This window comes from Eptesicus fuscus, chromosome 3 (genome assembly GCF_027574615.1).
Source record: "Eptesicus fuscus isolate TK198812 chromosome 3, DD_ASM_mEF_20220401, whole genome shotgun sequence".
Taxonomy (NCBI): Eukaryota; Metazoa; Chordata; class Mammalia; order Chiroptera; family Vespertilionidae; genus Eptesicus; species Eptesicus fuscus.
Window position 1 is genome coordinate 98,447,464 of NC_072475.1, and position 22,552 is coordinate 98,470,015.

General features: G+C 36.6%; 1 protein-coding gene across 1 annotated transcript in view; it reads left to right on the forward strand.

Moving 5' to 3' along the window:
- ROBO1 (roundabout guidance receptor 1) overlaps positions 1-22,552 on the forward strand; it is a 449,233-nt gene that overhangs the window by 410,506 nt on the left and 16,175 nt on the right. Inside the window, exons 22-26 of the mRNA XM_008152276.3 lie at positions 1,312-1,419; positions 4,327-4,471; positions 7,356-7,604; positions 16,271-16,677; positions 19,514-19,666. Coding sequence (XP_008150498.2) covers positions 1,312-1,419; positions 4,327-4,471; positions 7,356-7,604; positions 16,271-16,677; positions 19,514-19,666 — 1,062 coding nt within the window. The remainder of the gene's footprint in view (positions 1-1,311; positions 1,420-4,326; positions 4,472-7,355; positions 7,605-16,270; positions 16,678-19,513; positions 19,667-22,552) is intronic.

A 22,552-nucleotide genomic window follows, 5' to 3' on the forward strand; every position in this document is an offset into this window, starting at 1 on the left:
TTTCTTTGTAGTCCTTCAGGCTACTGCTTTAATAACATGATTTGTAAAGTTATGTCATAAAAAAAAGCGATTGCTCTCATTTGAATAGATCAGGCAATTTTGTATGAGTGTCCAGGTAAAAGATACATTTTATTGTAGATAATTAGAGATATAGACTTATTTTTCTTTAGCCTTGAGTTGGGACCTCTTTTTTAAAAAATAGAACAGATTACAGTTACAGATTACACAACAGCTTAAACCTACTATTTCGTTTGATTGTTAGTATTATATGTTCTAATTTAATAATACACATCTTGCTTTTTTTTTAAGTTTAAGAAAACACTGGATTGGCATAATAACCCAATTCAATAAATATTTCTTAAGACTCTTGCACAAATTCATGACAAAGGCTGACAAAGATGAATAAGACTCTTCTGCAATCACAGAGTTTGTAGTGAGGATTCAAACTATTGTTACAGTATTCCTCCATAGTACATGGCTTTACTGTGGACTGTGGAAAGGCCTGACAGCCCTCTGTACAAACATTTCAGAACTCTGATTTATTGTTTATACTGCTTGTAAACAGACTTGGTATGTGAAACTATAATAAAGACGCTGGCATGCAACTAGACTGACAGATTATTACTCATTACATTCCAGTGGTGAGTTTATCATTTAGACTGTTCCCTCTGCCTTTGTGGCAGATTGAAATACTTTGCTTTCTTATCATGGATATATTTTTATTAGATATAATCTTGCTGACAAGTTTCCGTTTTATTTTTTATTTTACTTATTTTTTATGATTTAAAGACATGATATTTCCTGATTTCTCATTGTTAAAATGATTTTGTTACTCTATTTATAAAGGTAAGAAGTTAAGCAAATCTGATTTCTGGCAAACATGATTTACAAAGAATTTAAGGAGAAGAAATAGTCTCTCATAGGATTTGTTCACATCTATGTTTAGTCTAATTCATGTGAAAAAAATGATGCAAATAATTTGTATTTTATAAATCATTTTTAAAAATTATTTTAAATTGAATTTATTGGGGTGACATTGGTTAATAAATAAGGAAGGTTTCAGGTATACAATTCTATAATAAATCATCTGTATATTGTATCATGTGTTTACCACCCCAAGTCAAGTCTCCTTATAAATCTTAAAGGAGACATGTTTAAAGGTCTTTATTTTTTCTTGACTTTTCCTCTGGAACATTTACACATGTCTTAGCAAGTGATCAACATGATGGTTTAAAAAGCCTAATTGTTGTTAAATGATTGAGGCACCAAAAAGAAAATAAATGTTTAATTGTTTTCATCCAAAATGTCTAGATTATCGAGCAAATGACACAATTCCTCCAACTATCCCATACAACCAATCATATGACCAGAATACAGGAGGATCCTACAATAGTTCTGACCGGGGCAGTAGTACATCTGGTAAGTAAGGGGAAAGAAAGAGAAAGTCAGCATTTCTTTTCAAAAGATGTTGCATTCTAAGATTATGAATTGAATGCTAATGAACTGAAGTGTATATATGACATGTCTGTAACTTCATATAATTGTAATCTTTCAGATAAGGGTCTTGTCTCTGTAATTTGAAGAACTATCTATTCACAAAACCATTTTATGTTCTATTTGCTAACAAAGACGAGGATCCTATTTTCCTCCTTGTTGAGGAGCTTTAATAAAGCCAGAGCATGAAGTAGTCTTTAAAGGCTGTTACACCTTCCCCAATTCCAAGCCAAAATATAATTTAAAAATTTTGCATATATAGTTAATCTTCTAATGTTACCATTTGAAGGCACATAAAATTTTGGCACTTGAGAATCAAAAGCCTCAGTGACAATATTGTGAGATCTAGGTACAATAGAAACTTGCCTCAGTTTATAAACTCTCTACTCCCTCAGTTCTTACAGTAAAACCTCATTAAGCAACCTCCCAACTTAAGTCTGGAAGTACCTCAGAAATCACATTGATGCCTCTTCCCTGTGGTCTTCGTGCTGTTGCAGCTGTTTGCCAGCTGTTTTCCTGATAGGGCCTGCAGATGGGAGCTTTCTAGTACTTAAGTCCTGTTTTTCTAATTAAAGGCAGTTCATTATTAGAACTAACATGTGGCAAGTCACACCACAATGAGAACACAACCAATTGATCTTGACTCTATTATGTTTCCCCAGGACATGGTAGAAATATCACTTCTGAACATCTGGACTAAAATTGTTGCTAGGTGCTTTTAGCCAAGTGTCTCCACCTCTATTTTATAATGAATACTAGAGGCCCGGTACACAAAATTCATGCACAGTGGGGGGGTTCTGCAGCCTGGCCTGCACCCTCTCACAATCTGGGACCCCTCGAGGGTGTCTGACTGCTGGTTTAGGCCCTATCCCTGTAGTCAGACATCCGGCAGTTGGACATCCCTCTTGCAATCTGGGACTGCTCGCCCCTAACAGCTCACCTGCCTGCCTGCTCACTCCTAACTGCTTACCTGCCTGCCTGCTCAGTGCACGTCATAGCAACTGGTCATTCTGGTCAGTCCAGTCATTCCACCATAATGGTCGCTTAGGTTTTTATAAAGATATATATTGTATTTGCATTTTCCCATCTTTCCTTGATTAAAGAATGGAGATTGGGTATTTTCTGACCTGTGTTCTCATATTTGAATTAAAAAAGCTAAGAAATAGCTCTTTATTTTTTATATCTATTTTTTTCTACCATGTGTTGATTTTTTTAACAATTAAAATCTTATCAAATTACTTTTTTTTTCCTTTTTAAAGTAAGTAAATCCTGAATTAACAGAAAATTTTCAAAGATCTACTCTTCTGACAACTAGGAAATATGTTAATATTGATATCTCATGCCATTTCATCTTTGAATTGTTAGCCACTTAGGAAATTATAACTTAATGGGGAAATATGAATCTAGGTTATTAATATTCAATTGACTTTCTCCATCCCTCAGCTTCAATATCTAGATTCTGATGTTCTGCTGCTATTTATTACTAGGTATTCTGTGAACATTCGATGAATAGATAAAAAAAAATGTCAAATCTGGTGATAATTAGGGGAGAGAAGGAAGCAAGCAAATGAAGTGTAGGAGAGATTTTTGTTGTGATGTTAGGTCTGAGGACACGGATGGAGTTGTTACAGAATATATGTGCCAGTAAATCAAAAGGAAAGCATTGGGTATAGTCAACTCCACAGTATGTGCTCAGCCATTCCAACACAGGCCAAGTGAGTGCAGGAAGAGAGAAAGGAGACAATCATAATTTATTAGTGATAGCCTGTCCCTGGGCCCATACTCGGTGCAGTAACATACCAGTGCAAGAATGTGTGGCTTAACAAACACTGAGATTTGACTGAAAATTCCCAGGTGAAAAATAAATAAATAAATAAATAAATAAGGCTCATATGACCGGTTTCAGACCCCATGTAACTTGGAGCTGTTTCAAAGGGGTTTTAAAAATTAAGATCAACACAATTCACAGAATTTGAGGGATCATGTGTGGAAAACAATTATAGAATCATTGTCTATAATGTATATAAGAATCTAAAATGTATCATATTGGAGGGAGAGGATAAAGACCATATTATCTCAAAATAACTTTTGACCCAAGTTATTTTAAAATGAATGCTCTAAAATGCCCAACTACCTATGTTTAAAGAATATGCCGAATCTAAAATATGAACACTGGGGCACGTGAGTAATTGGGCTATTTCCAATTTCTAAGAATGTGCAAGAAACATCATTTTACTCTAAGCCATAAATTTATAGAAACAATGGCTAAATATACTTCTCTCCCTTTTAAAAAATAATTTTATGCTTCTTTTGTTGCTAGTTATATTCTTTCAGCAATTATTTTCATCTGCACCTGCTTTTCTGACAAAAACTAGTAATTCCATTGTGCCTAAATCATTTCAATGGGCAAGTACAAATTATATATATTCAGTGATTTAGTGCAACAGTGGAACATTAATAGATCGTATCTGTATCATATTGTATTTAAAGTTCCAGTAATTAAATATTAAGAAGGAATTTCAGAAAGTATGTCTACAGCTCATTTGTTTTAGATGATAATCCATAGTGCAATTAATTGCTGTAAGAAGATTGCTATTAATGATATGACTTGCAAAATTCATTTATGGTTTTATTGCTTTTTGCTATTTATTTTGCAGTTAAATTGTACATCTTCGATTGTACAGTTCTATTAAAAATTAATGAAGAAAAGTGTGTTTTTCTTTATATATATGAATTATAATAAGATCATATTTACAGAAAATAATTAACCCAAAGATAATAGAAAAATTTTAGAGGCCAGAAATAAAAGACTGAATTTCATTTCTTTTCAAGGGAGTCAAGGGCACAAGAAAGGGACACGAACACCCAAAGTACCAAAACAAGGTGGCATGAACTGGGCAGATCTGCTTCCCCCACCCCCGGCGCATCCTCCTCCTCATAGCAACAGTGAAGAGTTCAGTATTTCGGTGGATGAAAGGTAAGAGGAATTTCAGAACAGATGTAAGTGGAATATATGATTCTTAAGCCCATACAAAGTAATGGTTAAACTAGATCACCAAGGCGAGACTGATTCCTAAGGTCCAGAAACACTTGTCTCTGAATTTTGTTGTACATGTCTGAATTTTCATAAGGTAATGATGTGGATTTGTGTCTTACCCACAGCATCCTGAAAACTGTCTGTTATTATATCACATTATGCTCAAAACTATAGAAATTTAAATCGACTGAATTGTCTCTCACAAGGATTTAACAAGTGTACATAATACACATGACAGCTGTTAGAAAGTTAGTGTGCTTCATCCACACTCCAGATTCTGTGGAACTGGACATGGTACCTCCCAACAAAACAAAGCAGCTGCTTCACTAATCTGATCAGTAGAGGAAAACTCACTGGATGTAGGGAACTAACAACAACCCAAAGAAACCCTCCAGAATCTACCTGAAAATGCAGTCTTTTCAGTGACTATCATAGAAGTGCATTGTTCTTTCACCGCACACACGCATATACCAGTTTTATAGTTCCAACTATTCTGGGAAACAAAGTCTCTGTAGTTTTATTTTCCAATCACTTAATTATAGAATACTGACCCATTGTTCCCAGCTGAAATGCAGGGTTAGGTTCCTGCAAGCCTCTGCTCACATTTTTGTTAAATGGTCCAAACCTAAACAACTTATTGTTTTATGTGTGTTTTTGTTTAAAGACATCATCTATAGTATATATTTTTGATTCATTAACATTGAACTTATAGCCAACAGCACTATAAGTCATTCCTAAAAAAAGGTCATCTAATATATTTTTTCATTAAGACACATCACAGTACTTTTTTATCCTTGGGAACACTAGCCAGCACTTACGTAAGTAATATACTTGGGGCCATTTTAAACAGGGTAGTCACCAATATAAAGCAAATACAGAGAGAACAATGTGGCACTATATAGACCATGAAAAGGACACCTGCTTACAGTATGATCACGGAAACAAGGAGGCAGAGTGTCACCTTGTTTGCACTCTGCTAGTGATGTGGTCATCAGGTGACTCTTATTTTTTACCTCCTAGCACAAGTCTGTTGACTGATTGTGAATGAGCCACAAGTATTGACTTTGGGGTGACAGATAAATTTTAGCAAGTAGGCAAATTTGCAGATATGGCATGTGCAAATATGATGTTTGACTGTACTTTTAAAGATTCATTTTCTAGACCATGATAATGACATTAATTGCTATTTTAGTCCTCAAAAAAAAGAAAAGAAACAAACAAACAAAAATAACAAGAACTGAAATGAGCCCTGACCAATTTGGCTCAGTGGATAGAGCGTTGGCCTTTGGACTGAAGGGTCCCAGGTTCGATTCCGGTCAAGGGCATATACCTTGGTTGTGGGCACATCCCCAGTAGGGGGTGTGCAGGAGGCAGCTGATCGATGTTTCTAATGATCCCTCTCCCTTCCTCTCTGCAAAAAAGTCAATAAAATATATATTTTTTAAAAGAACTGAAATGAAATAAGTGGATATAGTAATAAAACAAAGATAGACACCTCTGTGCTCCAACTGAGTCTAACTGGGAAGAATGAAGGTTTCCAGGGCTCCTGGCTTTTGTTCTTGACCTTGACAAATGAGAAGGTTCTCAATCAAGAGAAGGGGTATTGTGGACATGAGGACCACACAGCAATGTGGACTCCTGGAGAACTAACATGAAACACATTGTAGGGAGTGAAAGGAAGCTGGGAAGGCAAATGTAAGCCAGATATCATGAATGTCTTGTATTCACTTATATTTTATTCTCTAGACAATGAGAGTCATTTATTACTTCAGAGCAAATGAGTGACCAGGGAGTGATGTGTCTTATAATAAAGTAATTTGGGAAGCAGTGTGAGGATGAAGAAAGATTGACTGGAGGCCAGGAGATGGATTACAAAGTTATTGCAGTAGCACATACAGCAGATTTAAAAAGAGGAATAGCTTCTAAAGAATTTTTAGAGATAGACTAGAGATGAACTAGGGATACTTTGAGATAGAAGAGAGAGAAATAATTCAAAGAGACTGCAAGATTTCTTGTGTTATTTGTTGACACAGGAAACATCATGGTGGGATTAGTAAAGTAAAAGAAGATACAAAGAAATCATGTTACATGAACCTCAACTTTCCTGAGCTCAGGGAAACAAGGCAGGTGGTGAAAAATGAACTAGAGAAAAGAGTAACAAGAGCACAGTTTGTATAATGCAGAAAGTCACTGCTATTCTAATCAATAACCATACGCACTGGGGCAGGAGACAAGCGAAAGGCATGAATGCTTTTCAGATCCATCTAGAGCAGTGGTTCTCAATCTTTCTAATGCCGCGACCCTTTAATACAGTTCCTCACGTTGTGGTGACCCCCAACCATAAAATTATTTTCGTTGCTACTTCATAACTGTAATTTTGCTACTGTTAATGAGTCGTAATGTAAATATATGTGTTTTCCGATGGTCTTAGGCGACCCTGCTAGCGGTTCTCAACCTGTGGGTCGTGACTCACAGGTTGAGAACCACTGCTGTAGAGCCTAAGACCATCGGAAAACACAGATAGAGCCTAAGACTCATTTTAGAAGTACTAAGTTCAACTACATATAATTTTTCTCAAAGAAAAATTCTTAGATGTTACAGATATAACATATAATATATAATGTATATTATATAACATATAATGTATGTATAGCAATTCACAAACCTGTGTGATGGTGAACCATTTTTTTTAACAATACCTCCTTAATGTGGCCCAGGACATTCAGATTGAAGACACAGTTCAAGGCTGATACTCCATTAACTACACAATTAGTTTATTTGAATAACCTGAAGTAATTCTAAGTATCCTTATAATCTGTTTCAGCTATGACCAAGAAATGCCATGTCCAGTGCCACCAGCGAGGATGTATTTACAACAAAACGAACTAGAAGAGGAGGAAGATGAACGAGGCCCCACTCCCCCCATCCGAGGAGCAGCGTCTTCTCCGGCCGCTGTGTCTTACAGCCACCAGTCCACGGCCACCCTGACCCCGTCTCCACAGGAGGAGCTCCAGCCCATGCTGCAGGACTGCCCAGAGGAGCCTGGCCACATGCAGCACCAGCCCGACAGGAGGTGCGTGCTCACTAGCTTTCTTTGCTCATATCATGCAATTTCCACTCCTAAGAAGCATTTATAGAATGCTCTTACATGAAGTTATTTTCATGTCACGTGAGCCTTTTTTCCAGTATCATCACTCAGGAAGCCCTGGTAATTAACATATCAAGTAATATCGTTGACCAGAACATTAAATTAATTGGTCCCAGTGAACTTGCAACCATAAAATAATGTGCATCAATACTAACCCACTTATGATAATTGCATTTATAAACACATGGCGAATATGTAGTAAATATATGGCTTACTAATCTTGTAATGTTTTATAGACGGTGGCTGTTTTTGTATCTTAGTTTTCCTTATGCATTTGGTCTGTGGAAAATAGATTTTCTCCTGTCTTTTTAAATTAAGTCTACAGGATGATTTGTTTCCTAATGTTGCAGAAGAATGAGTTTGGTATATTCATTTTGTGTTGACATTAAGTTGGAGTCTTTTTTTGTCCTGGTTACTAAGTAATTTGTGTGTGTGTACGTGTTAGATTTTTTTAAACCAATATATTCAACGTTGTAAACCAATACATTTCCATTATATACACATACTTCACTTGTCATTTCTACCACATAAAAGCTGTTACTGCATCATCTGAGTTCTTCTCCTAGTGTGGATGATTTTGTTTGTATTATTTTATTGCCCTTGACACAGTATATTATACATATTGCTTCTTATATTCCTAATGTCATTTGAAACTGAGTATATTATTTCCCTCAGAAGATCTCCCTTCAGTGTCCTTGAATGAATAACAAATTCTGGCTTATGCTGCTTGAATTTTGTCCATTGAAACAGAACTTGCAATGTTTATGAACTATTCTATTAGTAAGAGGTTATTACCAAATTCAAATCATATATTTTCTAAAATAGAAGAAGTAGCTAAACCTTCTGCTATGTGACAAAAGGGGAAGCTGGATTGTCATACATTTAAATTTAATATAATTAACCCATGGAACTTCATGAAAATTGAAAACAAATAAGGCATCTCTTTTCCTTATTAAGGTCACAAACCATCTCTGCCTCTCTAATTCAAAACAAATGAGAGGCCAATAGATGCTTTTAGCTCTGAAATACCATAGCATTCTCCTTTCCTTCTCTCCAATCACCTTTCCTCACCGTTCCCTTCTGTGTTACAATTGACACCCCATATCTTCTTAGCAAGCTTCTTCCTTTCTGTCCCTTATGTCATTCTCTCCACCTCGCTCAAAACAATACAAAATTGGTTTCCCTTCATCTATCTTGACTTCTCAGCCTCTTCCTCTTATTTCCAATCCATCTTTCTCTTCATTGTTAACCACTTCCAGTTATCATGCTCTTCTTCCCTTCTATACCTTAGGATTGTGTAATCAATTCTGTCTTCCCAATTCTATTCATACTCAGCCCATTGCATTCTGCTGCCATCAGTCTGCTGAACATAACCTCCTAATGATCAATCTAAAGGCTTCTCAGACGTTATCAAACTTAAGCTTTCTTCAGTGAAAGGCCTGGGGAGTGCAGGGAGCTTGGAGCACATATTTTCTTCCTTTCTTGCTTTGTTTTTTAATTATTTAATTAAGTATAGTTGCTACATAATATTCTATTGGTTATATTAGTTTCCTTTTTTAATATATTTTATTGAGTTCAGAGAGGAAGAGAGAGATAGAAACCTCAGTGATGAGAGATAATCATTGATATGCTACCTTCCCCCTACTGGGGATTGAGCCTGCAACCCGGGCCTGTGCCCTGACTGGGATTTGAACTATGACCTCCTGGTTCATAGGTCGATGCTCAACCACTGAGCCAGGCCAGCCAGGATGGCTACATTAGTTTCACGTGTACAATATAGTGATTCGACATTTCTATACTTTACACTGTGATTACTCCACTAATTCTAGTAGTAATCCCTCACTGTGCAAACCTATCGCAATATTAGTGAGCACTGTGATGTTTTCACTTGGACATCTCTGACTGCACGTGTCTAAAACCAAATTTTTTCTTTGCATTTAATATGTTAAATGTGTTCCTTCTCCTCTTTTGTGACTATCTGATTTAGAATTATCAATCCTTATTTATCTGACCAACATATTAAAAATAAAATAGCCAAAAGAATAGCCAAAATCACAAAATCACACACACACACACACACACACACACACACACACAACACACACACACACAAACTTCATTTTTAAATCAGCTTAATTATCCCACTGTTTACTTCTTTCTGCTGTCTTCTTACCATTCCTCAAATTAAATTATGGCCAGTCCTTTCAGTTCTACTCCAAAATATATCTTAATTTTGTTCCTTTGTTAACATTCTTACAGAGGCTAGGCCAGGCCCTCAGTCTATATATCCTTTGAAACACTGTCATATCTTTGATCTAACTTCACTTTTCTTCTCTCTTCCCTTTTTTGTCATGCTCCATGTCTTCCTTTGTACACAGGGCTGGTAACATTACTCCCCACTCAGAGCTAAGTCTTATTGTTTAGCCCAGTATTCAAAGCTTTTCACAATCCTTCCCCCCTTTACTTCCTTCCACCCTTCCAATTCCTGCACACATACACCTTTCTAACTAGTCTGTTTGAAATCCCTTGAATTTGTCTTAACCTCTCCAACATCCAGGTGAGCAGTGCCACTCCCCGGCCCACAGAGGGCTGCTCTGGAGCTAGCAGGAGGGTCAGGCCACTTTTGCCTCACACGGCCATTACCAAATGGTCAAGGGCATGTGTCTTGCACATGCTGTTTCTTTGATTGCCTGGCAAGTACCTCTCTTCTTTCTAAGCCCTTTTTAAATGTACCTCTCTGTGAAGCCTTCCTCTGATTGCCTGGCAGAATGAACCAGTCCTTTTCTTTATTCTTACAATGGTCTGTTCACAGCTCTGCTATCACACTAATCAGATTCCAGGTTGCATTAGCATTTGCTATTTGTATCTCTGTTTCCCTGTTTAACTTAAAAGCTCTTTGACAGAAGATCTGATGTTTTATTCCTGTCATTAAGTTCCACAAAGCTTTCTTCAGTGACTATTTGATTAATGGAATCTGATACTACTGGAGAATTTGGAGTTGACCTGCCCCTGTTGTTTTAGGGGGATGAATACTCGTATGAACTCCATGTGGACATGTGTAATTGGGAAATGCACTTAGAATTGTTTGACTAAATTCAGCCTTTTAAAAAAAAAAGTATGATTTTTAGTCTAGAAAGGTATTAAATTTATTTCCAGGATTGTTGCTGGAAATAACACGGGACACTAATAATAAGTAGATGAAAGCCTATTAAAAATACTATTACCATTCTTTTATGCTGAAAGTATAATCTACATGGTTACTATAGAAATTTTTGAAAATAAAGTTATACAAAATGAAAATATAAAAATACTAATGATCTATGTAGTCAGAAATAATCACTGTTAAGACCTCAGTAAAGAGTTGTTTTTCATTTTTCTACATACTCATTGCTTTGATTTTGTGATATGCCATTATTTTATAAGCTACTTTTTTCACTAAACAGTGTATTTTCCATGTAATAACTTTTTATTTAGATATGCAGTTTAAACAAATGTGCACTGTAATTTATTTAAAGTTTCTTAATGTTGGACAGCTAAGTCAGGCCTACCTCTCCAATGCTATATACAATGCTGCAATTCCCACATCCAGTTAACGCTAGGGTCTCTTCTCAAAGGCGTGACCTCTCTGGATACCTGCCCCTCAGTAGGTGACTTCTGTGTCCCATCACCTGCCACTCCTCTGCTGATGGACTCATTAAAAATACGTGCTATTTCTCTACAGATTTCATTCCAGAGCATCAGACCCTTATTCCAAGTTCTCCTTATGACACATTTTTAGTACTTAAATATCACTCAGAGTGATACATGTATCTCCAGTGATGGAGGCACTTTCCTACTTCTGACAACCATTTTCTCTTGCCCGTATCTCTGTAATGATCTGTAGGTGGCTTGTTGCCTAGCTCTGCCCCTTCCCTTCCTCAATCGAATCTTCCTGCTTCAGACTGTGCAGAGGTATTTTCTAAAATACAACACTGATCAAGTCTCTCCATTGCTTAAATCTCTCAGTAGCTTTCCATTTCCCTAAGAGTAAAGGCAAGATTCTTTAACATGGCAATCACAGCCCTTTGTGATCTGACCTATGTGCCTTCTCATCCTTATCCATTGCCACTCCCTTCCTCACTGTTCCCGTTGGTCGCTTCACTCTTGTTTCTTGCACTTCCTGGAATGGCCAGTATTCTCATCCACCTTGAGGTCTTTCCTCATGCTGTGCCATCTTCCTGGCACATTATCCCCTCTCTTTTTTGGAGCTAACACTTGTATATCCTTTAGACCTAAGATTAAGTGGCAGATACTCTCCACTGAATATTTCTCTGATGTCCCACCTGTGAGATAGGACCAATTCTATGTGTTCCCACGATACCCTAGACAACCTCTGTCATGGAGCTTCATGAATACTGCATTATCATTGCATATTTAATTAATTGTTTGTCCCCTCCACTGGACTGTAAGCCCATCCAGGCAAGGAACACTTCTATTTAGCTGAATTTCTAACATTGTCTCACTTCTGCCACATTCTATCATAGGTCAGAGAAGCCACAGGGTCCATCCAGATTCAGGAGTATAGGACTAAAATCCCTCTCTCTCTCTTTTTTAATTCTTTATTGTTGAAATATTACATATGTCTCCTATTTCCCCCATTGACCTCTCCCTGCCAGTTCCTGCCCCCCATCACAGGCGCTCACCCCCTATTGTCTGTGTCCATTGGTTATGCTTATATGCATGCATACAAGTCCTTTGGTTGATCTCTTACCCACCCTCCCCTCCATCCTCCCATGCCTTCCCTATGAGGTTTGACAATGGTCTGTTCGATGCTTCTGTTTCTCTGGATCTATGTTTGTTCGTCAGTTTATGTTGTTCATTATATTCCACAAATGAGTGAGCTCATGTGATACTTATCTTTCTTGGACTGGCTTATTTTGCTTAGCAATAATGCTCTCCAGGTTCATCTATGCTGTTGTAAATGGTAAGAGTTCTTTATTTTTTACAGTAGTGTAGTATTCCATTGTGTATATATACCATAGTTTTCTAATCCACTCATCTGCTGATGGGCACTTAGGCTGTTTTTCAAATCTTAGCTATTGTAAATTTTGCTGTTTTGAACATAGGGGTGCATATATCCTTTCTGATTGGTGTTTCTGGTTTCTTGGGATATATTCCTAAAAGTGGGATTACTGGGTCAAATGGGAGTTCCATTTTTAATTTTTTGAGGAAACTCCATACTGTTCTCCACAGTGGCTGCACCAGTCTGCATTCCTTCCAGCAGTGCATGAGGGTTCCTTTTTCTCCACTTGTTGTTTGAGGGTTCCTTTTTCTCCACTTGATTTTGTTGATGATAGCCATTCTGACAGGTGTGAGATGGTACCACATTGTCATTTTGATTTGCATCTCTCGGATGATTAGTGAATTTGAGCATTTTTTCTTATGTCTCTTGGCCTTCTGTGTGTCCACTTTCAAGAAGTGTCTATTTAGGTCCCTTGCCCATTTTTTGATTGGATTGTTTATCTTCCTTTTGTTAGGTTCTCATCCCAGAAGAGCATTGGGATGGTTATTAAGGACATATATAAATAATATGATTTATATTAAGAAATTATGGAACTAAAACCATTATAATACTGCAATATTTAATTAGATAAATATTTCAGGCACGTTACTATGGATATTGAAATTTTGCCATTCTAGTGTCCTTGTAGGACATTCCATTTTTGTCTAAAACTAGATAAACTAGCTGACCAAAATAATAGTAATCTCATCCCTCTTTCAGACAATAACTGTGAAAATAATATAATTAAACTTATTTACATTTGTTGTTTCAAAAAGTGTCTGGTCCTCCTGAGTTTATTGTAATTGATATTTAGTAAAAAATATATTGAAAAGTAAAAGTAATATTTATTTATGGAATAAAGTATTGAAGCTACAACAGTTTCAGAAAAAAGCCTCAAAGGTATGCATTTCCCCCCTTTGTCCTATACATGGTAAATGGTATGTGGTGAACTATATAAACACCTGCTTTCAGAAATTAAAGTCATTGTCTCCTTCTTTTCTTAAACATGTTTATGAAGGCATCGTTTTTACAGGAGCCTAGAGTGTTGTGATCCACAGTTGTATACTTGTACATTATTTCAGAGACGTCAAAACCCCTGGCGGGAGGCGGGCAGAAGGCAGAATATAGAGGGTTGAGGGTCATTTACGGCAAGTCCCACTTGAATGCAGCATCCTGAAATGGCTTTTTGTTTTCAAATTGAATATATTACATATTTCAAACTGTACATATTTATCACACATCCCTTGGGCTTGACTTATTTACAGATGATTTGCACAGGATGGTAATAGTTAAAAGCCAGCCCTTGTTTAACATGAAGATGTTTTTACTCCACAGAATGTGAATTACCCAAATACAACAATGCTGGCATCGTTTCATAGTGAAGTTGGCTCTTCTACATCGTTTTATTGGTGGTCAAAATAGTCCCTTTTGTGCTAAAAAGTCTTATATGTCTTTTAAAAAAGAGGTTTCTTGTGGTATTTGGGTGTGCATGCTGACAAAGAACTGTAAATTAACATTTAAGGATGGTATTTTATTGCAATTTAAATGAAACAAAGGTTTTCCTCCTATGTGTATAACACACTCCATATTGAAACTATTATCCATTTAATCTTTTAAATAACTTCAACTTTAGCTCATTTAATTTTCTTCTAGTGCCACACACAGATGCATTAGAAACCACCCACAAATAAAAAATAACACATTATACTTAAGAACTCTGAGTCTTTATATAAAAATAGTGTATATATAATGACATATATGTATATCTATGTAAATATATATGTATGTGTCCATATATATGTAATATTATTCCTAGAAGATGTTCATGACCTGGAAATTTTAAATTTGATACATACTAGTTGTGGAAACTGTCAAGGTCCTTAATTCCTCTGAATTTTAATATCCTCATCTATAAAATGGTGATAAAAGAAGTAGTTAAGGCAAGTTGTTGTGAGAATTAAATGAGTTAACATTGTAAAATATACTTAATTACAAAGTAGGTGCTCAATAAATATGTTAATTGTAGTATTTTAATAATCTTTTATTGTTAATGCTTTTACATTTGTCTTAATAAAACATATCTGTCGAAGTATCTCATTTCATTGGGATAAAAAGCTTAAAACGTTTTTCTTTGAACAACTGCCATCCCATCTTAAAAACTGTTCTGGCCCTGGCCGGTTTGGCTCAGTGGATAGAGCGTCGGCCTGCGGACTGAGGGGTCCCAGGTTCAATTCCGGTCAAGGGCATGTACTTGGTTGCAGGCACATCCCCAGTAGGAGGTGTGCAGGAGGCAGCTGATCGATGTTTCTCTCTCATCGATATTTCTAGCTCTCTGTCCCTCTCCCTTCCTGTCTGTAAAATATCAATAAAAATTTTTTAAAAAAAAAAACTGTTCTGTATTGAACTTCTCTTTTTCTCTCTCTAGTAGGTCCCTTTGTTAGGTCTTGACTAGATCTTATATTGTAGTTTGTATGCTTTCTTTTTTTTTTTTAATATACGTTTCTTGTTTTTTTTTTTAAATGTATTTTTATTGATTCCAGAGAGGAAGGGAAAGGGAGAGCGAGATAGAAACATCCATGACGAGAGAGAAGCATAGATCGGCTGCCTCCTGCACGCCCCCACTGGGGGTAGAGCCCTCAACCTAGGCATGTGCCCTGACTGGGAATCGAACTGTGACCTTCTGGTTCATAGGTTGAGACTCAACCACTGAGCCCACTGGCCAAGCTCATAGCCTTTTTTAAAAACAGAATAAAATCTAAAGGAAATTATGTCATATGCTGAATGTATAAATTTTTAATCCTGAAAAATTCTACTGTCTATAGTCAAAATGAATTGGTCTACCTAAGATGACAGGGATGGCAATGAAAGAAAGGGAAAGGAACCTGTTTATATGTTTATGGAACAGACTGCTTCAGGACTGATGTCTGTTGTCTTTGGTAATAACAAGCTATCATAATTATCCAATATGCTTTAGGACGAATACACAGACATCAATGTCAAAGTAAGCATTGCTTCCCCTTTTTTAATTGAACCTGACCATGTGCTCAAGCATGAGGAGACTTACAGATAGCTGCGTGTATTTCTATTAAACTTTAATCAAAAGTAGTCCAGCTTGGCCCTGGGTAGTGTGGCTCATTTGGCTGGAGCATTGCCCTGTGCACCTAAGGTTGTGGGTTGGATTCCAGGTCAGGGCACATACCCAGGTTGTGGGTTTGATCCCTGGTCTGCAGAGTGTGTAGGCAACCGATGGATGTTTCTCTCTCTCCCTCCCTCTCCCTCCCTCTCTCTTTAAAATCAATAAAAACATATCTTCAGGTGAGGATTAAAAACAAAAACAAAAAACAAAAAGCATCGTTCAGCTTGGTTAAAAATGACTGGTTTTGAGGTAAATTTCTTACAACTTAAAACTTAGACATAGTCTAATTTCCAGCTTTGTTTGTTTTCTGAACAAATTAGATCCACAGAAGCGAAGGTTACCTGGGTACCTTGTGCGTTTCTTGGTTCCTATGTCCTTTCGGGAGCTGAGCCACACCTGTTTGTCTTCCCGCAGGCGGCAGCCCGTGAGCCCCCCGCCACCTCCACGGCCGCTCTCCCCGCCGCACACCTACGGCTACATTTCAGGGCCGCTGGTCTCGGATATGGACACGGATGCGCCAGAAGAGGAAGAAGACGAAGCCGACCTGGAAGTGGCCAAGATGCAGACCAGAAGGCTTTTGCTCCGTGGGCTTGAGCAGACCCCGGCCTCCAGCGTCGGGGACCTGGAGAGCTCAGTCACGGGGTCCATGATCAACGGCTGGGGCTCAGCCTCCGAGGAGGACAACATTTCCAGTGGACGCTCCAGTGTCAGCTCCTCCGACGGCTCCTTTTTCACCGATGCTGACTTCGCCCAGGCCGTGGCGGCGGCCGCGGAGTATGCTGGTCTGAAGGTGGCCCGGCGTCAGATGCAGGAGGCCGCGGGTAAGCCGCCCACTTCACCCCCCAACGCGCGTGTGCAGAGGCTGCTCCTCGCCTGTGCTGTGCTATGGAAATGCCCTCTTACTGCTGTTCTCTTTTTTTCCGCCTAAGCAAGCGAAGGTCCAAGAATATGACACAGCTCGATTCTTTTTCTTGACAAGGACTTTTAAATCTTTTCCCCCCCCCCCCCCCCATTAAATCTCATATATAACGTGAGTGAAGCTACCTTGGAAGTTACTATTTTTAAGATAGTCATAACAAATACATATTTTATTTATTCAGGTATATGAATAATTAAACGAGGTTTGTATGATAGGGGTTTTATTAAGGTGTAAAAAGTAATCAAGAAATTCTTATCCCATTTAATTAGAAATTCTCTAAGAGAACTAGATTAGTATCCAGGAGGGACCCTCTACCATTGGAGAGGGGGCTGTTTCTCTTTCACCCCCCTTCTCTTCATTCTCAATTAGAATATTAATTTAATTGGAAAGATATAAAGATGTTTGTAATAGACATACATTTCCAAGCATAAATATGCCCCATATTTAAAGTAAATATTATTAATCTAATAATTTTCAAGTTAAACCAAGTAATCATATATATTTTTCCTTTTCATTGCCAGTAGCCTGTTTTTAATTACCATATATCCATTCTGATGTTTTAACCCATTTTTGTTTATCTCCTACTCCCAACCCTATTTAGAAAGTAAATAGTTACTAAAATAAAAATAATTTAAATCATACATTAGTCACATGACTTTTTAATAGAATGGGATATATACATATACACATTCATATACATGTTGTGTGTATTTCTGGTAGTTAAGAGTAAAATAGTATGGTCAGCAAAATAGAGAAAAACTATCACAACAAATCAAAAACTGCTATTTTTTCGTTTTACTTTGCATTGGTAATTTTCCATGTTCTCTTCATATATTGAATTGGTCATTAATTTTTATCAGTGTAGAATATATTCAAAGAAAATATAACTCATATCACAAAGTTATTTCTATATATTATTTATCAAAAATATGTTGCAGAAAAACATGTCTAATATCTTTCAACCTATTCTAGTAGAATGTATATTTATTTCAGCCTGGACTATATGCAACAAAAATTCCTCCCCCCATCCCAGTAACTGCTCAATGCAATAAGATGCAAACATACCTATCTTTTTTAATACATATATAATATTCTAATTTTATATGTAGCATTTGTTTCTCCTTATTTTTAATCTTCTATAAAAAATAAAATTAAACATCTCAAACTACTGCTTTCAGATTTCATTAAGGGTGTGTTTCAGTTCATTAAATCAATGAAACATAAAAATAGGTTAAAAATTCATCGTATTCAAGTTGAAAAGACCTTATGCCTTAGGATCTATAGCAGTAGATGGCCTTATATAATAGAATAAATAATGGGTTTACTCGCAGCCCTAATTCTCCCTTTTCATGGATATGTAACTTTAATTGTAATCGTCTCCATCATAGCTAAAGAGAGTTTGGTTTAATATTTTATTGTAATTTAGTAGCACTCCTGGTTTTAGTTTGGCTCATAATTATAATGAACTAAATGTGCACTGGCATCTGCCTATGAAAATGTTCTTTTCCGGAAAGGGTGCTGCATATCATATGACTTAAGTTAATGTGAATGAATGATCCTATCACATTGCTTCTCACTTGGCCGCATTCATGTCTTACTAGTATTTATATGCTTCATTTAGCACCTTTAAATATGTTGATTTCACTATATGTGGATTCTCCTACTTATAGTCAAAAAACATGTTTAGGTCTGTTGGAAGTTTCTTATGGTACAACAAAAAGTTCTGGATTTGTGTCTTTGGAATTTCTAGAAACCAAATAGTGAGGGTCAAATACAGGGCCAATAGATGTCCATTGCCATGATGGATTAAATGTGTGTGCGGTGCCACTGTTATGCAACATCTCTGTAAGACAGCCAGAGCCTGTGAGAGCACTCACCTGCACCTTATCTGATTAGCAAGGTCAGCTATCCCTGGTACCTGTGAATATTGTCTCTCCAAAGCCAAATAAAGACATACCTCATTTTATTGTGGTTCCATGTATTGCTGCTCTTCACTGATGTGTGTTTTACAAACTGAAGGCAAGGCCCACCACCAGCAAAAAGATTACAACTCCTTTTATTGTGATGCTTGCTTAATTGTGGTGGCCTGGAATGAAACTTGCAGTATCTCTGAGGTATACCTATAATCAAAACCCACCTCTGCCACCACCGAGAAAAATAAAAGTCTCAGGAGGGGTCATTTGAAGTATCCAGAACCTGCAAGTTTCTATCTTGCAATAAAAAAGAGGTGTGAGTATTTTTGGTAGGTCTAAATATGTGAGTTAGCTTAATACCAGGCCCCTTTAAGAGAAGATACTGGAGAATATATTAAGATATTGGGAATCTACCTTCAAAGAATAACAAACTTTAGTTAAAATAGAAGATTTAATTAGTACTGTTCATTCTGGCTATTCCTTGAGAAAGCAACACTGAGTGTTTTATGCAAATTTTTAATTAATATGTATTTAACAATAATTTTGGTGCAGTTCGTTGCAAAAAATAATTGGAATGTTTTTTCTTTAATAAATAGGTACCATAAATTTTAATAGGATAAAAGTACTGTGGAAAAAATAAAAACAGCCTGAAAATGCCTTTAAAGGATTTTTCCCAATGGACAGTGCAAGCAGAGTATCAGAAATCTTATTATTTGCTAAAATTGTGTAGTAAAGCTTTTTTTAAAAGTTAGGGATGTTTCTAGTTTTCATGATTATTATTATTACAATTTCTTGATGAGCTTGGCTCTGATTTCTTTTTCTCAGGCCGCCGGCACTTCCATGCATCCCAGTGCCCTCGGCCCACAAGTCCTGTCTCCACGGACAGCAACATGAGCACCGCCGTGATGCAGAAGACCAGACCAGCCAAGAAACCGAAACACCAGCCAGGACACCTGCGCAGAGAAGCCTACACAGATGGTAAGTCCATTGAAACCATGAAAACATCTATGAATCTCGCACATTTATCCGGCTCTTCATGACTAGAAAACACATCTACTAACATTAGAAGTTACATTAAGCATTCATTAACAGTAAGCCTTACAATACTTATAGGAATGATCGCCTTCCGCATCTTGTCAGGCCTCTCTGGTCCTTGCAGTTTTCTCATAAGTTGATAAAGAATGTATACCTTTAATATTTTTTAAAGCTATCAGACAAGTAGACATCAATGTAGTTGAAATAATGGTATAGTGTAAAATTTCATCAGATTCATTGATAAATCTTCCAAAGTGTCCTCATTTTTCCCCCATGTGGAATTTTGCATTCAAATAGAAGACAATTAACTAATATGAATATTCATCTAACTATGGTGTTGCCAACAGTTATGTTGTGCACCAAGAGGCAAAGAGAATCATCTTTCTTCATGCCTTTGCAGACAGTTCTGACTCTCACTGAAGTTAAGGCTTGTATTCACAAGGGAGCTCAGGGGAATAATGCAAACATTGGGATGTTGTCTAAAGAAAGTCTTTAATGAAAGTGCCTCAGGTGGCCCAGCGTTTATTAAACTGCCACCTTCTCGTTTTCTAAAACAACCCCAAGGGCTTTGTTGGAAATTCATGTAAGATAAATTCTCCCAGACTCACCCATCTTGTCAAGTTTGCTAAATTTGCTGAAGGGGCGGGGGAAGAAGGGTGTCACAGCATTCCCTACCTCCGGGTCCTCTCCCACCGCAATCTGATTAGTACTTTCATTACCAGTCAGCAATTTTTCAAAAGGGCATCATTTGCCATTATCATATGAAAGCCTAATATTATAGATATTTATCCAAGGTTACAAGCAGGGTTTTCTGAGGCACTTCTCCCTGAGATTCCTGCCACTTGACAGAAAAATTTAATACAAAGCTCACAGCATGATGAGCACAAGTAATTTTGCAATGAGTGGCTGTCCATGCTATTATCTCTATTTTACCCAGAGTATTTTCTCTCACTAGCATCTATCTGTTATTAGACTGCATTAAATACTGGCAGGACATGGCACACCTGGGCCTCCTGGCTTCTGCCCAGGACTCTTTTGTCAGTGAAGCTGTGCCGCCAGAATATTATCTGATTTTTGAAGGGTTATTACAGTGGCTTTGTGCGTGTTTGCCTCTGTGAAGGGACAGCGCTAGGTATAAATCGCCGAACCCTATCAGCACTTTTACATTTATGGGACCCCTCTAATGGCATTTTGCAAGTTTTATAGCTGTTGTATTAGTTTTATTATCTAGAAGAGAGATGCCCCTAACTGAAAATTGGGTCAAAACATCAAACCTTGATGTAAACACATCAAAGTTGAATTCATAAGAGAGGAAATCTGGCCTGGAGCTGTGTGTAGCTCTTTCTGCCTCTTATTTATACTTGCTTGAGAGGCTTCTGGCATTGAATGATGGTTTTTGAAAATACTCTAAGTAATGTAATGCCAACTTAAAGGGCATAGCATAAATTTATAGTTACAAATTGCACTGTGCTTGAAAATTGTGATCTATATGTATTGTCCCACATTCTGTAGTACTTATTACAGCGTATTTAATAATTAAATTTAAATTCTTACTAATCCCAGAATAATAACTTAAATTGAACAATGAAGCACCCAAGTTTTTTTCAAGTCTATTTTAGAAATAACAAAATAATTGAAATATTTGTAAATCCAAAAAGTTAATTTAAAATACTTTTTGGATTTCTATTTGTTTATTTCTTAAAGTAATTATGTAAAATTATCATAGTATATATTATAATGTAGAAGTAAATATTTATTTTTTCAAAGTCACAAAAACAGATAAAATGGAAATATGACTAAAGCTACTTTTTAAATTTTAGCTTTCACTTCCTTTCAGCATTTTGATAACCAAGTGTTTTTCAGTTATATTTATTGTCCTAACAAGTCTTAACTTTAATTCTGGATGCCTTCTAATTTGGTAAAGACCAAAATAACATTGCTATGTGTTATTTTATGTATATTACATAATGCATATTGATTGACTAAAATTATGTAAATGCATATTCTTCTTAATGCACCAAATAGAAGAAATGCACATATTCCTAATAACAGTGGTTATTGAAACAATGGTCATTGAAACAAAAGATTTTCTTGGAAATTATTTTATTAAATTACTATACTGCATTTTCTGAAAAAACACTCAGACTATTTCATGAAGAAACTCAATGACAGACACAGTTTGTACAATTATTTAAAAAAAAAAAAAAGAGGGTGGGGCCTAGCTAGTGTGGCTCAATGGTTGGGTGTTGACCTATGAACCAGGAGGTGACAGTTCGATTCCCAGTCAGGGCACATGCCTGGGTTGTGAGCTCTGGTTCCCAGTGGAGGGCATGCAGGAGGAAGCTGATCAATGATTCTCTCTCATCATTGATGTTTGTCTCTCCCTCTCCCTTCCTCTCTGAAATCAATAAAAATATATTTTTAAAAAAGAGAGAAAGGGGAGGGGAATATAATTGAAAGAGCTACCAATTGTTAAAATCTGAATTAAATCTACTAGCAAAACATGGAGGATATGTTTTTTTTAATTTTTGGTTTTTAATAATTAAATACATATTAACCATGGATGAGTTTGATTATTATCAATAGACTTTTTATGTGAACTCTTTTCAGAATATGATGTATCAGTCTTGAGACTGTAACAGCTTTACTTTGAAAATTTTGTTTAAATTACAAATTTTTTGCAGAATTTTTGTGAACTGCATAAAGAAGGATAAAGTGTGGCTATATCTGAGATGATGAAGAGTAATTTGTAATGATTTTTGTCAGTCAGCTCTGTTGGACTTTTAGCCTTAGTTTTCTAGGACTACCTAACGAAGTACCATAAACTAG